Raw genomic sequence first — 15,412 nt, forward strand, 5'->3', positions numbered from 1 at the left:
TGCTGGAGGGCATGCTCTGCTACTGGGTATTGGACATCTCCTAGGTGGACAGTTCGTCTTGTGTCCGTTCATGCGCTCAGCCAGTTTAGTTGTTGTCATACCGATGTAAAAGGCTGTGCAGTGCAGGCATGTCAGTTGATAAATGACATGGGCAGTTTCACACGTGGCCCTGCCTTGAATTGTGTATGTTTTACCAGTAGTGGGGCTGGAGTAGGTGGTTGTGGGGGGATGCATTGGGCAGGTTTTGCAGTGGGGTCGGTTACAGGGGTAGGAACCACTGGGTAGCCCAGCATAATTCTAGGGACCTAGGAACCTGCTACACCATATGTGCCATTTGGCTTCTCCCACCCAACACCAGTCCCTCTGAACTGCGGAGATGGGAACTTGCACTCCAACACATCCTTTCATCCCGCCATCCCCCTGGACTGAACCTACGTTAAACAACCTCACTCCCATTTACTCTTCAGTCTTCTCCTCTTTCCCTTTCCCCTTCAGCCATTAACGCATCTTTTCATCCTACATAGTTGTGTTTATCTTTATACTATATACCTCTTTACTTCTATATGCATCCTCTTTGGTTTGAAGCTGGCACAGTACTTACAGTAGAATATCTTTGGCTTCCCTCTGACAACCATGCCTCCATCCTTGCTACCCTCCCTGTTTTCCTTTCTCTGTTGCTTCATAACCTGGGTTGTGAGTAACTGAATCTTCTTTCCCTTCTTCTCTTTCTTTCCCCTCTCTCCTCCCTGATGAAAGAACATTTGTTCCGAAACCTAGGAACGTAAATTTTCGGTTCTGTTTTTTGTGTATCTATCGGCTGTACTGAGCTGAGGTAAGTACTGGCCAGCCCCTCTATCTCTTTATCTAACCTTCTATCTATTTCTTCCTGTCCTTCCTGTTTTATATTGATAGATACAGGGCAAGGTCTACAGAAAAATGGTTCCTTGCTTTTGATCTTAAAACTACGCATATAATATCCTGTATTCCCTGGTTTGTCTAAAAATATGTCTGAATATTTGTGTAATATTCCATATAGCTCTTCCTTTTGAGTAAGGGTAACAGTTCAGATTTGTAACCCTTTGCATACTAATCAGCTTTATTTGCAGTTTGTTGTAGATTACTTACATCCTCCTCCATTGAACTCATATTCGCTATTAACCATAAATTATTACTTCCATTTAGTCCTTGACATCGCTCTGTCTTAAACAAGATCTCTTTATTATAGTTATCTAGATTGCACTTAAAAGAACCACTCTGAAAGTCTATAACCACTGCATATTTCGTTAATCAATCAAATCCTAGTAATACTTGTGTATTTATTTTAGGACTACTAACACGGTTTGTTCAAACACCAGTTGATCATTTCAAAAGTAATCCTTGTTTCCCATTTCACTACATTGCTCTTAGTACCTGTAATACCTACAATATGTATTCCTGTAGCCGTTAACTTAGGAAATTCCTTTATTTTTCCACTTCATAGCTATTCCTCCAAAATTATTGATACTTCGCTTCCTGAATCAGTGTAAATTTCCACTACTTTACTTCCTATTCTTCCGATTACAATTGGTTTGTGTTGCAATTATTCTAAATTTTCCTCTTCCGCTAATAACCAGTTATTAATAGGTGATATTTTACTATAAGCGATCATTTTACTTATGTATGGGCCAAGTACTGTTCTGTCTATCCTGGATTCTGGCCCTTGACCCAGAATTGTTCTTGTTTTCCATCACTATGATCAGATACCAGTTGGAACTTACTTCAACAATATGCTGATCTGCCCCTGTGTCATTATTTCATTGCATATTTATTTGTTGGTTTTGAGGTATAAACAGCTGCGAATCTGTTATCAGCCTGAATTCTTCCCCCTCTAGGGTTATTGCAACTTAGACCGTTATCCCTGCTGTGAACAGCTTCATTACTGCTCACTCTACAATAATTGGATTCCTTTGCCCACGGTTAGGAATTAAGAAAGGATTTGTTATTCCTATTCCCTGTATTTTGGTCATTCACTGAATAATTTTCATTTCTTTCAGTATTCAGTGTGTCTAAACCTTCAATAAACGTTAATAACTCATTCACTGTTTCCCACCCTCTATGCAATATTCCTTGTCGAGCGTAGTATGGTAAAAGTCTAATGAGTACTTTTACCAAGTGCATTTCATCTAAGTACTTCAATTTTATCAAATGCCTTTCTATGGACTTTTTATATGTACCCCATGAATTATTGTATGGAGCTGGATCTAATAACTTTAAGATTAATTTTTGAGTGCTTGAAGACCAGTACTTCCTCTTAAAGCTTTCCTCAAAATCTTTCCAAGACAAATTCTTCTGCATTCCACCACATCTCCCATTAAATTGCCTAATGTGAAATCTACACTCCTGGAAATTGAAATAAGAACACCGTGAATTCATTGTCCCAGGAATGGGAAACTTTATTGACACATTCCTGGGGTCAGATACATCACATGATCACACTGACAGAACCACAGGCACATAGACACAGGCAACAGAGCATGCACAATGTCGGCACTTGTACAGTGTATATCCACCTTTCGCAGCAATGCAGGCTGCTATTCTCCCATGGAGACGATCGTAGAGATGCTGGATGTAGTCCTGTGGAACGGCTTGCCATGCCATTTCCACCTGGCGCCTCAGTTGGACCAGCGTTCGTGCTGGACGTGCAGACCGCGTGAGACGACGCTTCATCCAGTCCCAAACATGCTCAATGTGGGACAGATCCGGAGATCTTGCTGGTCAGGGTAGTTGACTTACACCTTCTAGAGCACGTTGGGTGGCACGGGATACATGCGGACGTGCATTGTCCTGTTGGAACAGCAAGTTCCCTTGCCGGTCTAGGAATGGTAGAATGATGGGTTCGATGACGGTTTGGATGTACCGTGCACTATTCAGTGTCCCCTCGATGATCACCAGTGGTGTACGGCCAGTGTAGGAGATCGCTCCCCACACCATGATGCCGGGTGTTGGCCCTGTGTGCCTCAGTCGTATGCAGTCCTGATTGTGGCGCTCACCTGCACGGCGCCAAACACGCATACGACCATAATTGGCACCAAGGCAGAAGCGACTCTCATCGCTGAAGACGACACGTCTCCATTCGTCCCTCCATTCACGCCTGTCACGACACCACTGGAGGCGGGCTGCACAATGTTGGGGCGTGAGCGGAAGATGGCCTAACGGTGTGCGGGACCGTAGCCCAGCTTCATGGAGACGGTTGTGAATGGTCCTCGCCGATACCCCAGGAGCAACAGTGTCCCTAATTTGCTGGGAAGTGGCGGTGCGGTCCCCTACGGCACTGCGTAGGATCCTACGGTCTTGGCGTGCATCCGTGCGTCGCTGCGGTCCGGTTCCAGGTCGACGGGCACATGCACCTTCCGCCGACCACTGGCGACAACATCGATGTACTGTGGAGACCTCACGCCCCACGTGTTGAGCAATTCGGCGGTACGTCCACCTGGCCTCCCGCATGCCCACTATACGCCCTCGCTCAAAGTCCGTCAACTGCACATACGGTTCAAGTCCACGCTGTCGCGGCATGCTACCAGTGTTATAGACTGCGATGGAGCTCCGTATGCCACGGCAAACTGGCTGACACTGACGGTGGCGGTGCACAAATGGTGCGCAGCTAGCGCCATTCGACGGCCAACACCGCGGTTCCTGGTGTGTCCGCTGTGCCGTGCGTGTGATCATTGCTTGTACAGCCCTCTCGCAGTGTCCGGAGCAAGTATGGTGGGTCTGACACACCGGTGTCAATGTGTTCTTTTTTCCATTTCCAGGAGTGTATTTTCTTGAAGTCATCCCAATTTCTAGGTAAAGATCTGGCAAATATTCGTAAAAAATAAATTGGGTGTACATCACCGTCTGGTTTATACTTTCGAAATTGCTTTGCTAAATTAAACCCATTATCTATAGAAAAACCGTCTATTTCATCTTTAGTTAGTTAATATTGAATCCTATACTCACAGAAATCTCTCTACTTTTTTTAAATGTTCACAGTTCACCCTTCTGTGGAACTGTAAACTGCTGCTGGTTGTAGAACAGCCGAAGCCGACGCTGAAGTTGAAGCTGATGTCGGCTCTCGTGCTGCACTGCCACTGGCTGGACAATACAGCATCCCATACTTGTGTAACTGCTTGCCGCTCTGCATTGATAACTCCTGCCAGATCAATGTCTGCTGTATGCGTTATCCCGTTGAAACAATTTTGTTAAGTTTTGAACTAATTCTGTGCACTCCAGACATCCAACAGTAAATTATAGTTGCCATTCATTATGTGTTTACTAATCTTTCTCAGACAATTTGTTCAAAAGAAACTCTGAATTAGTTTTGATTTCTTGTTACATGCATTATAAGGCACTGTTGTTGATCGCTGGTTGCCAGGGGCAACTTCTCTGTCTTCTATTCTTTGGAGTCATAAACCTGACTCAAATCAATTTTCTGCACTTACTTGCTGGTGCATTCTCTGTTCACTTTTTCCAGGATCACCACATGGGGTGTATTTTCTCCTCTTCTCCTGCTGATGTATATTTTGTAGGGTTTGTGATGGGTCTTATACCAGCACTAGCGGGAAGTTGCATCCCTGGCCGATATATTGGCAAATATTTTGCTGACCCTAATACACCACCAGATGAGAGTAATATTACCTTTATCCTCTCTTCTCAGAATTGTTATTGGTGGTCCAGATCCTTCTGTACCACCTCCCTGTCAATCCAACTGCGGTGAAGATTCCTGGAATGCTTCCACAAGTTCTCTCTACTGCACTACTAGGTAAATAGCCACACTTCTCACAAACAGGGGTATATTTTGCCCAACATTTTCACTAATTCTTTGAATAACAAAACAAACAATTGCCATGGTAATACCACTCTCTTGAGTACATTCAAAGACTGTGTACTTTAGGACCTGAGAGGGCAATCAAAACACAGATAATAAAACTACTGCTGTTCAAATGTTTATTACGCCCTTTTTGGTGCATCATTTACTGTATGGCTGTCATATTCAGGCACTTACTGCACATGGTCCAAATGACATCCAGATGACCAGTGGTTGCAATACCATTTTTACTGGTTCCCTTCTCGCCAGCTCCACCACTGGTCCACATTCACTGCATACAAGAAAGGAAAACACACAGTTTCTCTTTCCCACTACATTTATCCTTATTCAACTTACTCACAAGCGTCTCTTATCGACCGCTTCCCAATGATGTGTTGGGATGTTTACAAATATCCTGAAACACTACAAGGTCTCATGCAGATATCTATGGCCTGTCCTGCACAGTGCTCAAGAAAATTATTCCAGAGTTTGTTCAACCACTAGCCATAGTAATCAACAAATGTTTATCCTACAGTATCTTTCCAGAATGCCTGAAAATGGGACAAACAATAACAGTCTACAAAAAAAGGGACCCATTTCAAGTGTCCAGTCCATGGAGTAATCTTGCAAGAATGAAAATTGGAGTGTGGTGAACCCCCGGGATCTGTCATAGGACCTCTCCTGTTTTTTATTTATGTCAATGATATAGGTTGCAACAACTGTATGTTACAGTTTGCTGATGATACTGCCCTTTTTGCAAAGGTAAATCTGCCCCACAAGCTCTAAAACAACAGATGTGCTCTTTGAAAACATCAAAGAGTGATTCATTAAAAATAAAATGAAGATGAATGAAGGGAAAATACATCATCTGATATGCAGCCTCATTGGCATTGGATCCCAGGATAATGTGGAGGCTGTCAAACTGCTGGGATTCATGATTTATAGCAAACTCTCAATGAATTGGTACACAGTGTATGTGCGCCCCAAGCTCTCCCACATAATTTACCTTCTTAGGAGACTAAATGGCATATGAACTGACCAGTACTTAATAATGGTGTATTGTGCACTATTTTATAGCCACATAATCATGGCCTGCTGTTATGGGGATACTCTTGAGGTTGCAAGGACATGTTAATGCTACAAAAAAGGGTCATCACTTCTAGAGAGAGAATGGAGCATTGCAAGTCTGTATTCACCCAGTGAGGAATAATGATCATTTTCAGCCAGTATGTGTTTTTGTGCTTCATCAGTATAAAAAACAACAAAGGGGCTTTCTATATGAGACAAGAAATACACAGTCATGACACGCAGAACAAAAGGAACATTGAAACGCCAAGCTGTTGACTGTCTGGAACAAAAGACAGTTTTCCAATGGTTGCTCTAAAAATGTGCAAGACACTGCCTCGAGAAGTGCAATGTCTCCCACCAGAAAAATCCAAAAGGACAACACTATTGGACATGCAACAGCACTCTTTATACTGTATTGAAGATTTTTTTTGACAATGACGAAAGTGATTGGACAAAATAATATTGTTTTCAATTTGTTATCTATGCCCTTATTGTGATTAGTTTTGTTCATATGTTATATTGAAAATTGTAAAACCTTTTATATATATATGCAGTCTGTTGAGTCATGAATGGTACATGATGCATATCTAGTGATAAAGTAATAAAGATAATAACAAAATACAATTTTACTTTCTGTTGTGTTCTTATACCGAAATGAAATCACCGGTAAAGTCAATGAATAGACCTGTGCCTCATGTCTTGAACGAACAGACCAATACCCTCGAGAAAATTACACAGTTTTAGTATATCTTTAAATTATATTTATGTGTGAGGATCTGTTTCTATTCCTTAATCTTTTTTGTTTCCATGCAATCCTATCTTCTAGTTTTCTATATTATTTCCGTTTTCCAGTTTTGTGTTTTTTGCTTTTGTCGATAAAAAACCTGAAATATGTAGTACACAGCACAAGAACTGCATTATTATATGAGGAAAATATAGAACCAAGAATGTGGTTGAGTTCATATGCAATACATGTGGCCAGAAATGAATACATATTGGATATACTAGTTACCAAATATTAGTGTGGTGTCACCGCCAGACACCACACTTGCTAGGTGGTAGCCTTTAAATCGGCCGCGGTCCGTTAGTATACGTCGGACCCGCGTGTCACCACTATCAGTAATTGCAGACCGAGCGCCGCCACACGGCAAGTCTAGAGAGACTTCCTAGCACTCGCCCCAGTTGTACAACCGACTTTGCTAGCGATGGTTCACTGACAAAATACGCTCTCATTTACTGAGACGATAGTTAGCATAGCCTTCAGCTACGTCATTTGCTATGACCTAGCAAGGCGCCATTGCCAGTTACTATTGAGATTATGAATAATGTACCATCAAGAGCAAAGTTCACCATTTATGGATTAAGTATTCCAGCAGCAACGTACGTTTTTTGCTAAAGTCTAATTTCCTTGGCCTGTTCCAGACCTCACACCAGCCTGCGTGAGCTAAAACGCGTGCCTTTCAGCTTCCTCTAGTAGTACCGGGATGGCTCTCTTGCCAACCCACAACAATTAGGATTACTCACATAAAAAAACAGTAATTAATTATCAAAAGTAGGTGGATTTCATTTACTCAGAAGGGCACTGTATACACCACTGACAGATATTACTTTCAGAAGTACATTCCCTAAGGCCTTTAAAAATATAATTAAACTACTAAGACATAGCAGTTCTTTTGGTTTGGTATTGTTTCTGATTAAGTATTAAAATCTAGTTTTAATGTTATAGTTCCCTTGAGCTCGAGCTGTTGTTTCCTTGAGCTACATCTACATTGGCATGAGTGGTGATATTAGCTGGATATCAGCTGGTGAGGGGATTATGAAAATTATGCTGGCATGTTGTATATGTGTATGTACATACAAACAAATGTATGTACAGTGGAAGTGGATGGATACTATGAAAGGAGTCAGAGGTCAGGTTGATGGGAACTAGTAAGAACTGATAGGAAAGAGTATAAGGGGAACATGAAGATACAATATGAGAGAAATAGTGAAAGATTATTCTGAGCACTGAAGTTGGAACTGGAAATGATTAAGATTTGCTTTTCAATAAGTCTCTTCTCCTGTCCATATTTTCAAAAACAACTGTGATGTACATCAAAATAACATTTCTTCTTGTTTTACTGATTTCTCTAGTTACTTTCAAAATTTTCAATACTGAACTCCACATCAGTAGGGACATAATAATTTCTTATTCTTCTATAATTTTTCGATTAAAATACTTGTGTAGAACTTTTATTACATATAAGAGTAAAAAAATAGCCAATTACCCATGGGCCTTCCATGTAATCAAAATTCCAACCAGTAAATCGGTTCTTCCTTGTAACACAAAAAGAAAAGTACTTCCCTACACAGAGGACAAAGGGCACTAAATCCATGATAATTACTTGCAGCCTCTGAGTCCCCACTCCCTCATACTAAATCAATATACACCATTACTGGTGCCCACATCTTAATGCATAAAAATAGTTCTAAGATCACAATATTAAATACTGCTACAACTCTTTGAGTCTTCATACATCATAATCTATCACAGTATGCTATAGTTGGTGCCACCCCTTAATAAGGATGCAAAGAGTCCTCAGACTACAGTTCATTTATATCTGCTTGTATATAAAAAAAACACAACCTCCACTTCACTTTTTTCTGGTCAGTTTTCCTGCTCTACATGCTATAAATACACACTCTAGTTTGATTCTCTAACAATGCCCTACAATTAACATGTTGAGCATGGACTCAATTTTACTGGGCTATCTGCTGAGGCAGCAATCTCGCATGCCAGTGACCACCTAATGTGTGTATTCATGAAATGGAAAATGTGACAACTAAAATAGCAATTTATTGAAATCCAAAAATTGTTACTGAATATAATAAGGCAAATACTACAACTCACCTTTTGGACGAGTTGTGTGTATATAGCAGTCCATTGGGAAAGACAGTAAAATAGGATCAAAAGTTAGCATTCAATCTCACTATTGCTGTGAATGTGTTATATGTATTCCAATATGTAGTGGGATGGTAAGTGTCAGTCATGATATTTTGGAAACAGCTGACAGATGCTTTCAAATGGCATTCACATGAAGAAACTCTAGTCACTACTGATACAAACTCACTATCGATACATGAAGAAGCAAACATTGGTTGGGCAAAAAGGGAGGAAAGGTGCTTAATGTATGTAGATATTGTTCTGAATGTTGCAAGACAAATATGAAAACATTTAGGCCCGATGCATCTAAAAAATTACCTAAAGAGGTGGTTACCTTTTGTTATGCATGAAACTCTAAACTGCATCTTTGTGCTGATCATTTTAATGAACTTCATTAAAATTACAACATTTGTTTTTTAAACTCATTACTGCTCTTTCCATGCGCTGAAGTCATCCAAATGAAAAGTACACTCTCAGGCCAAAGGATGTGATGCAGCCCAAACCAAGAGTCCACTCCCCGTCCCGCAGGACTGATGGCATGCTTTATTTTTTAATAGATACAACAAATGTGGTTATCTCTGCCACTGGGCTCAAAAAACTCTTGGAAGATCTGGATATACATAAGTGACTAGAATTTTGAGATTTGTTCTCTAGTATTTATTATTTTGTCTAGTCACTTACAGATAATCATATATTTTGGTACTAAATATTCTGTTGATCTTCCAGTAGTGGTCTAGCATCATTGCCTTGGTGTGTGGCATACCCACAACTGCAAAGGGTCTTTTTTCATTTAAAGGATAAAAATTTTTAACTACTTTCTTATTTTTTTATAGTACTCTTATGGCTTTTAACTAGAACTAAATCTCCCACTTTGTACTGCACAGCAAGGACACCCATGTCTGGGGGCAAGTGGTTTCATGAGTGCCCCCTAGCTCACAGGTAAAGGACAAAAATATTGTGTAGTCGGGTGTTTTTCTTTCAAGATGATTTAAAATCTAGTATTAAGTAGATTTTTATCTAGGTCTTAACTGGAACTTTTTATGACTAGTTACAAGTTTTCTTCCAAAATACTGAAAGTACAAACTTTTGCATGGCCCCCTTGCTGCACAGGTTTCCCACATACTTATCTTTTTTTCATCTCACCCCCTTATTGTCTAAACATTGTTTAATATTTATTGTTTGTATTTCTGTGTCTACTACAAAATGTATGCCAGTGGCAGTGGACCAAAAAGGTCTGCAACCACATGATCCCAAGTGCATTCTGCCATTCTTTTTCTTTTCCTGGTGCCTTTGTCCAACAGTTCGTAGGGTTGGCATGGTTAGGATCAGATTTGGCAGGGTTAATTTAAGGAGTGGCTGGATGTCCCTACTGTTGCCATCCTGTTATGCAAATGATGATGAGGAAGATGAAATGATGAGGTCAACATAAGGACAACACAAACACCCAGTCCCCAGGACAGAGAAAATCACCAACCCGGCCGGGAATCGAACCCAGGACACCATGATCCAAAGGCAGCAACGCTAGCCACTAGACCATCAGCTGCAGACTCAAGAGCATTCTGGCATTATTGGATACAAAGTAGTATATAAATGTGATGTAACTACTTTAACTTTCTGACATGTGCCACAAATTCTCAGTAATTTGTTCTTTACTATTCTAAATATATCCTTAAAGTAATAACGTTTATTCAAATGCAATACACATTTTGGTGACCAAAATATAAATCCTCTAATTGTTTGCTTATCTTTCATCTGACACAAGTTTTGGTAATTACCAATACATGAGTCCTATGTCATAGATATTATTTAATGAGGTTCCTCTCTCAGCTTGTACTCGTATGGTAGTAACAAAAGAGAGTAATTTTTCTGCTGTCAGATCTCTATGCAATGAGTTCCTTCACTACCAGAGTATCCTGTACTAGCTTCTAATTACTCCAGTTGTGGTTCCATTTCATTTTTAAATCCTGTATGTGTTTCAGCATTCTTAGTCAGGGCATGTTCCAAATTGTGCTTTTCTGTATTATTATCTTTCTAATATTTGTGCTTTATTTGCAAGAATGTTCTGTACTGTCCGCAGCTCGTGGTCGTGTGGTAGCATTCTCGCTTCCCCCGCCCAGGTTCCCGGGTTTGATCCCCGGCGGGGTCAGGGACTTTCTCTGCCTCGTGATGACTGGGTGTTGTGTGATATCCTTAGGTTAGTTAGGTTTAAGTAGTTCTAAGTTCTAGGGGACTGATGACCATAGATGTTAAGTCCCATAGTGCTCAGAGCCATTTGAACCATTTTGAATGTTCTGTACTGGTATTAAATTAATGGTATTTAAATGCTCAACCCTGCTTTCAGACCTTCCTTGTATCAAGTCTAAATGATTATCAAAATGTTGTACATGTTTTAATCCCAAATTCAATTTTCTAGTTTATCATGTCTCCCGTTTGAGTGAGAGACTAAATCAATCAGTTTATCATCTATGTTCAGCAGTCTTCCTTACATCTGAGAAAATATTTTCTCTATTTAGAAAATCAGTATAAGAACATTCTTCGTTTTTGTGTGTTGTTAAGTGTGAAAACACCTGAATAATTGTTTCAAATGCCTTCCTTCCCTATTTGAGAATCATGGCCATCAATCTCCTGACAAATAATAATTTAAAAACTCACAGGAGCATTACTTACAATAATTAAGAAATTAGTAATAGTAAATGACATGTTTTTTTTTTTATCTAAACTACTCGTAAACGAATGAATTTCATTGGAAAAATACATTATCTAAATTGAAATCCACCTAAAAAGTTCACTGCAAAACTGATATTCATGTAAGCATATAACCATATAAATTTACATTAATAATCCGCTGCACAATGAATAGTATACTATTTAAACAGAAACTACGGGGCATTTATGAAGTGAACCCCAGTTAGAGTTCATGTAGGCCATGTCTGCTGCTCATCAGCAGAAGCAGATGTTACATGAGGCAACTGTAGCTGGATGTCCACGATACTGGATGCCCCTCACTTTTGGAAAACCAGGGTGCAGATGGCTGCTAGATAGATGTAGGACAGCCACTGCATGCTCTGTTACTGCTGTCCTGAACTACTGTTCCCAGAAAATGAGCTACATGCCCATTATGCAGACAGTGCACCTGAAGCTTCTATGTAATTATATAGCTCTGATTGTCAGCTTTTCATTCTCCATCTGTGAAGACCATTCCAAATTATATTACATTTCCAGAAAATCTTCTTTATATTTAATATTGATTACTAAATATTCGGAGCAGCAGTTACTCTTTTTAACTCTCACTGTTGAATAGGTTAATTACATCTTTTTGATTACTGTTGCTATTAAAAAGTCACTCTTGTATATTTTGTGAATGTGATATTAACTTTTTTAAAATTAATAAAGTTTGAATCATGAATCATTTTAAAACTTCTTGATGCATTAGCTAAACATTAGTCTGATTTATGATCAATGCTTATTCATCACCACTATAAACATTATATACATATAACTCAAACACCACAGAATTAAAGTACCCCAGAATCACTTTTAAATAATTCACCAATTCACTTTAGAAAGGAGACTATTAGTTCAGTCTTTAGCTTTATAAAAAAAACTGAAATGATCACAAAAGTCTTCAGTTCTTTATAATGTGGAGCATTGCTTGGCCTTAAACTCTATACCATAGCACCTCTATGTCTAAGATCACAGTCTATATTTTTCAACTTCTCTTCATCACATGAAAGGTGATTCATTCAGAATTAGTCAAACTGAAATGATGAGTATTTGCTCTTCAGTAAGCCTCCACAGTTGCTTATTTATAGACAATGAGGGTACAGAAAATTTCGCACTGTAAGAGAGGTGAGCAAGGGTGGAATTGGGGAATAAATGTGTGTCTGAGAGAGTGTGAATGGGGGTGGTGCAGGAGCAGGAGAGGGTACAGAGGCTGATAGCAAGCAGCTATTAGCAAAAATTTTGGAGCTCAGTCATATGGTGCCCATTCAGGCATGAGCAGCATATAACTTAGTACCAGCCCATAGACCAACAGGTAGTGGATGCAGCAGCTAGTTGTAGATGAGGCTATGTGGCTCATATCAGTTTGGTGGCTGGTGTGTAGTAGTTCTCAGCCTAGGCAGCAGTCGATGAAAGATACTGATAGCTGCTGGAGCGACTAGTATTTGTACTTGCTTGGTTCAATTCTATTATGAAAAGGAGTTACTTCTACTCAAGTAGAGAGTTCAATAAGGCAGTATATGAGATAACCCCCCCTCATCATTGTGCCAGGCTTGTGTCTTGGACCATGCCATCTCAGTGTTGTTCAAAGCATGTGCATTATTTGACTTCCAAGGTAGCAGAATTCCTTAATTTTGTTTACAACATTGTCCCAATTTTGGTGTTATATTTATCACTAATGTCATTTCTGCACCTTCTCATAACTTTCATCTTTGGTTCATTATCAGTTGATATTTTGTGCTCGTTGACAGTTCATTCCATTAAGCAGCTTCTATAATGTTTACTCCCCTTCACTAAGGTTAGCAATGTCATCAGAAAATCTTATCATTGATGTCTTTTCATCTTGAATTTTCATCACACCCCTAAACCTTTCTTTTATTTCCAACAGTTCTTCTTCAATGTTTACATTGAACAGAAGGGTAGAAAGACTGCTTCCTTATCTTAAACCCTTTTTTTCTTGAGAAATTCAAACATCTTGCATCATTTTATGTTGTCAAACACTTTTCCTAGGTTAATAAATTATATGAAGGTGTCTGGATTTTCCTGTGTTACCTCCATTATCTAGCACATCATAGAAACTGCCTCTCTGGTCATAGTGGCCACTGCTACATCTGTTACAACTGTACGTTTTCATTGCTTCTTTGACAGTCAGTTGATTTTCTGATGAAAACTGAAGATATTCTTAAAAGCTCAGATTTTCATAGTGAATTACATGGAACAAGAACCGTTTATGCAACAAATGCATCATGCAAGACTTTGTGGGCATATTTCTCACTCTGGTTGTTATAGAGATGTTCTTTCTTCTTTTTGAAGACACGTTTGTGCTTGAATTGATGCAGGCTTTCCTTGATTGGTGTTTGATTATTATTTTGTAGGAAAAATATTTTTTTAAAAAAGATGGTAATTTATATGTCAATATAAGTGCATGATGTATATCATTAATAAGTTACAATATTTTACATTTATTGCTAGCTTCATGCTTGCTATAAACGTCACCATCACCAATTTAGACCATTCTCTTAAGTATATTGTTGTTGTCATTAATCATCCTTACATTCTTCAACTTTTTGTTAACAGTGCCCATAGTGAATTTATGTTCTGTGATTAACTGTGCATAAGGAATTAAAAATAAAGTAGACATATGCATTAACTGCAGCTGGATGCTTTCACTTTGCAGGTGACATAAACTCTGTGGAAGCATATCTTGAGATTGAAGTTGATGTCAAGGATCGAAAGGTCTGTAGAGATACTGTATGCCATTATTAATTTTTTTAATGATCACACTCTTTGTTTCAACATTTTTTATGAAACAACAAATAATGGAATATACGTTTAGCTGTCCTCCACCTTCATGCACTCGTTTTCCTGAGATAAAAGTTTCAAGCAAATTTTAATATTCAATACTGAATTACTATTTTGTATTATTGATTCTGAGCTTTCATTAAAAGATAACTCAAACTTTTCTTAAATCATTCTTTAGTTTTCTACAGGGACTGCTTGTGCAAATTTTCACCAGTTTGCTACAACATTATAGAAATTAAAGATTCTGTTTCACTAAGTCATCAAGATAGGTGATACGTAATATTATTGCTACATTAACTTTACATAATGCATTAAGGCCAAGTATATTGTTTATATATTTATGATTTCTGCTATTTTTTTTTTATTAATGCTTTAATATATACTAGATCTTCCACTCCCCTCACACATCACTGTTTCTGAATAACAAATATGGAAAGCAACTCTTTTCATACACTTTCATACTTAATTTTCTCATACACTCAATTTTTTACCACTACCTATCACCTTTTGACATAAAATATTAGCAATTGTGACTAAATCAAATATATCAATTTTACATATATCACTTGAACTGTTGAAATATATGTACATTTTATAATTACTAGTTCAACATTGTGAGGAATAAAATAAAATGAAAAAAAGAAAGATGGTAGTGGCGGGAATATACCCCAAGCTGACAAAATGCCAGTTGCTGCGCTTGAACACTGTGACATGAATCGATATGTCAAATGTTACTCAAAAATACCTCATACTCTATTCATAAATCATTAGAGAATGTTTTACCTTTTCTTACTGCCTCCTCAGGCAAAATATTGTACTTGAAAAGTTCATCTACCTGCTTCTACTCACACAGTTTGAGTCAAATTTGGGAGCCCCATCCCAAGCCCTCCCCTTGTTAGATTTAAATTTGGAGTAGGACTTCCTAACTCTTTAACTCTCACATTCTCTTCCAAAGATCATCTACAAAATTTACCATGTTGCTTGCACAATACTTTACACATACTTTCAAAGAAAAATACTGACCTGGTGCTGTGAGCAGGGACGACTATGTCTCAGAGCATCCACAATCAAAA

At 38.8% G+C, this 15,412-nt stretch overlaps 1 protein-coding gene across 2 annotated transcripts in view; it reads left to right on the forward strand.

The window, feature by feature from the left end:
- LOC124794705 (saccharopine dehydrogenase-like oxidoreductase) overlaps positions 1–15,412 on the forward strand; it is a 131,578-nt gene that overhangs the window by 81,579 nt on the left and 34,587 nt on the right. For both annotated transcript variants that reach the window (XM_047258275.1, XM_047258276.1), the window contains exon 5: positions 14,215–14,273. In XM_047258275.1, the coding sequence (XP_047114231.1) occupies positions 14,215–14,273 (59 nt within the window). The remainder of the gene's footprint in view (positions 1–14,214; positions 14,274–15,412) is intronic.

The sequence above is a fragment of the Schistocerca piceifrons genome, chromosome 4 (genome assembly GCF_021461385.2).
Source record: "Schistocerca piceifrons isolate TAMUIC-IGC-003096 chromosome 4, iqSchPice1.1, whole genome shotgun sequence".
In the NCBI taxonomy this organism is placed as follows: domain Eukaryota; kingdom Metazoa; phylum Arthropoda; class Insecta; order Orthoptera; family Acrididae; genus Schistocerca; species Schistocerca piceifrons.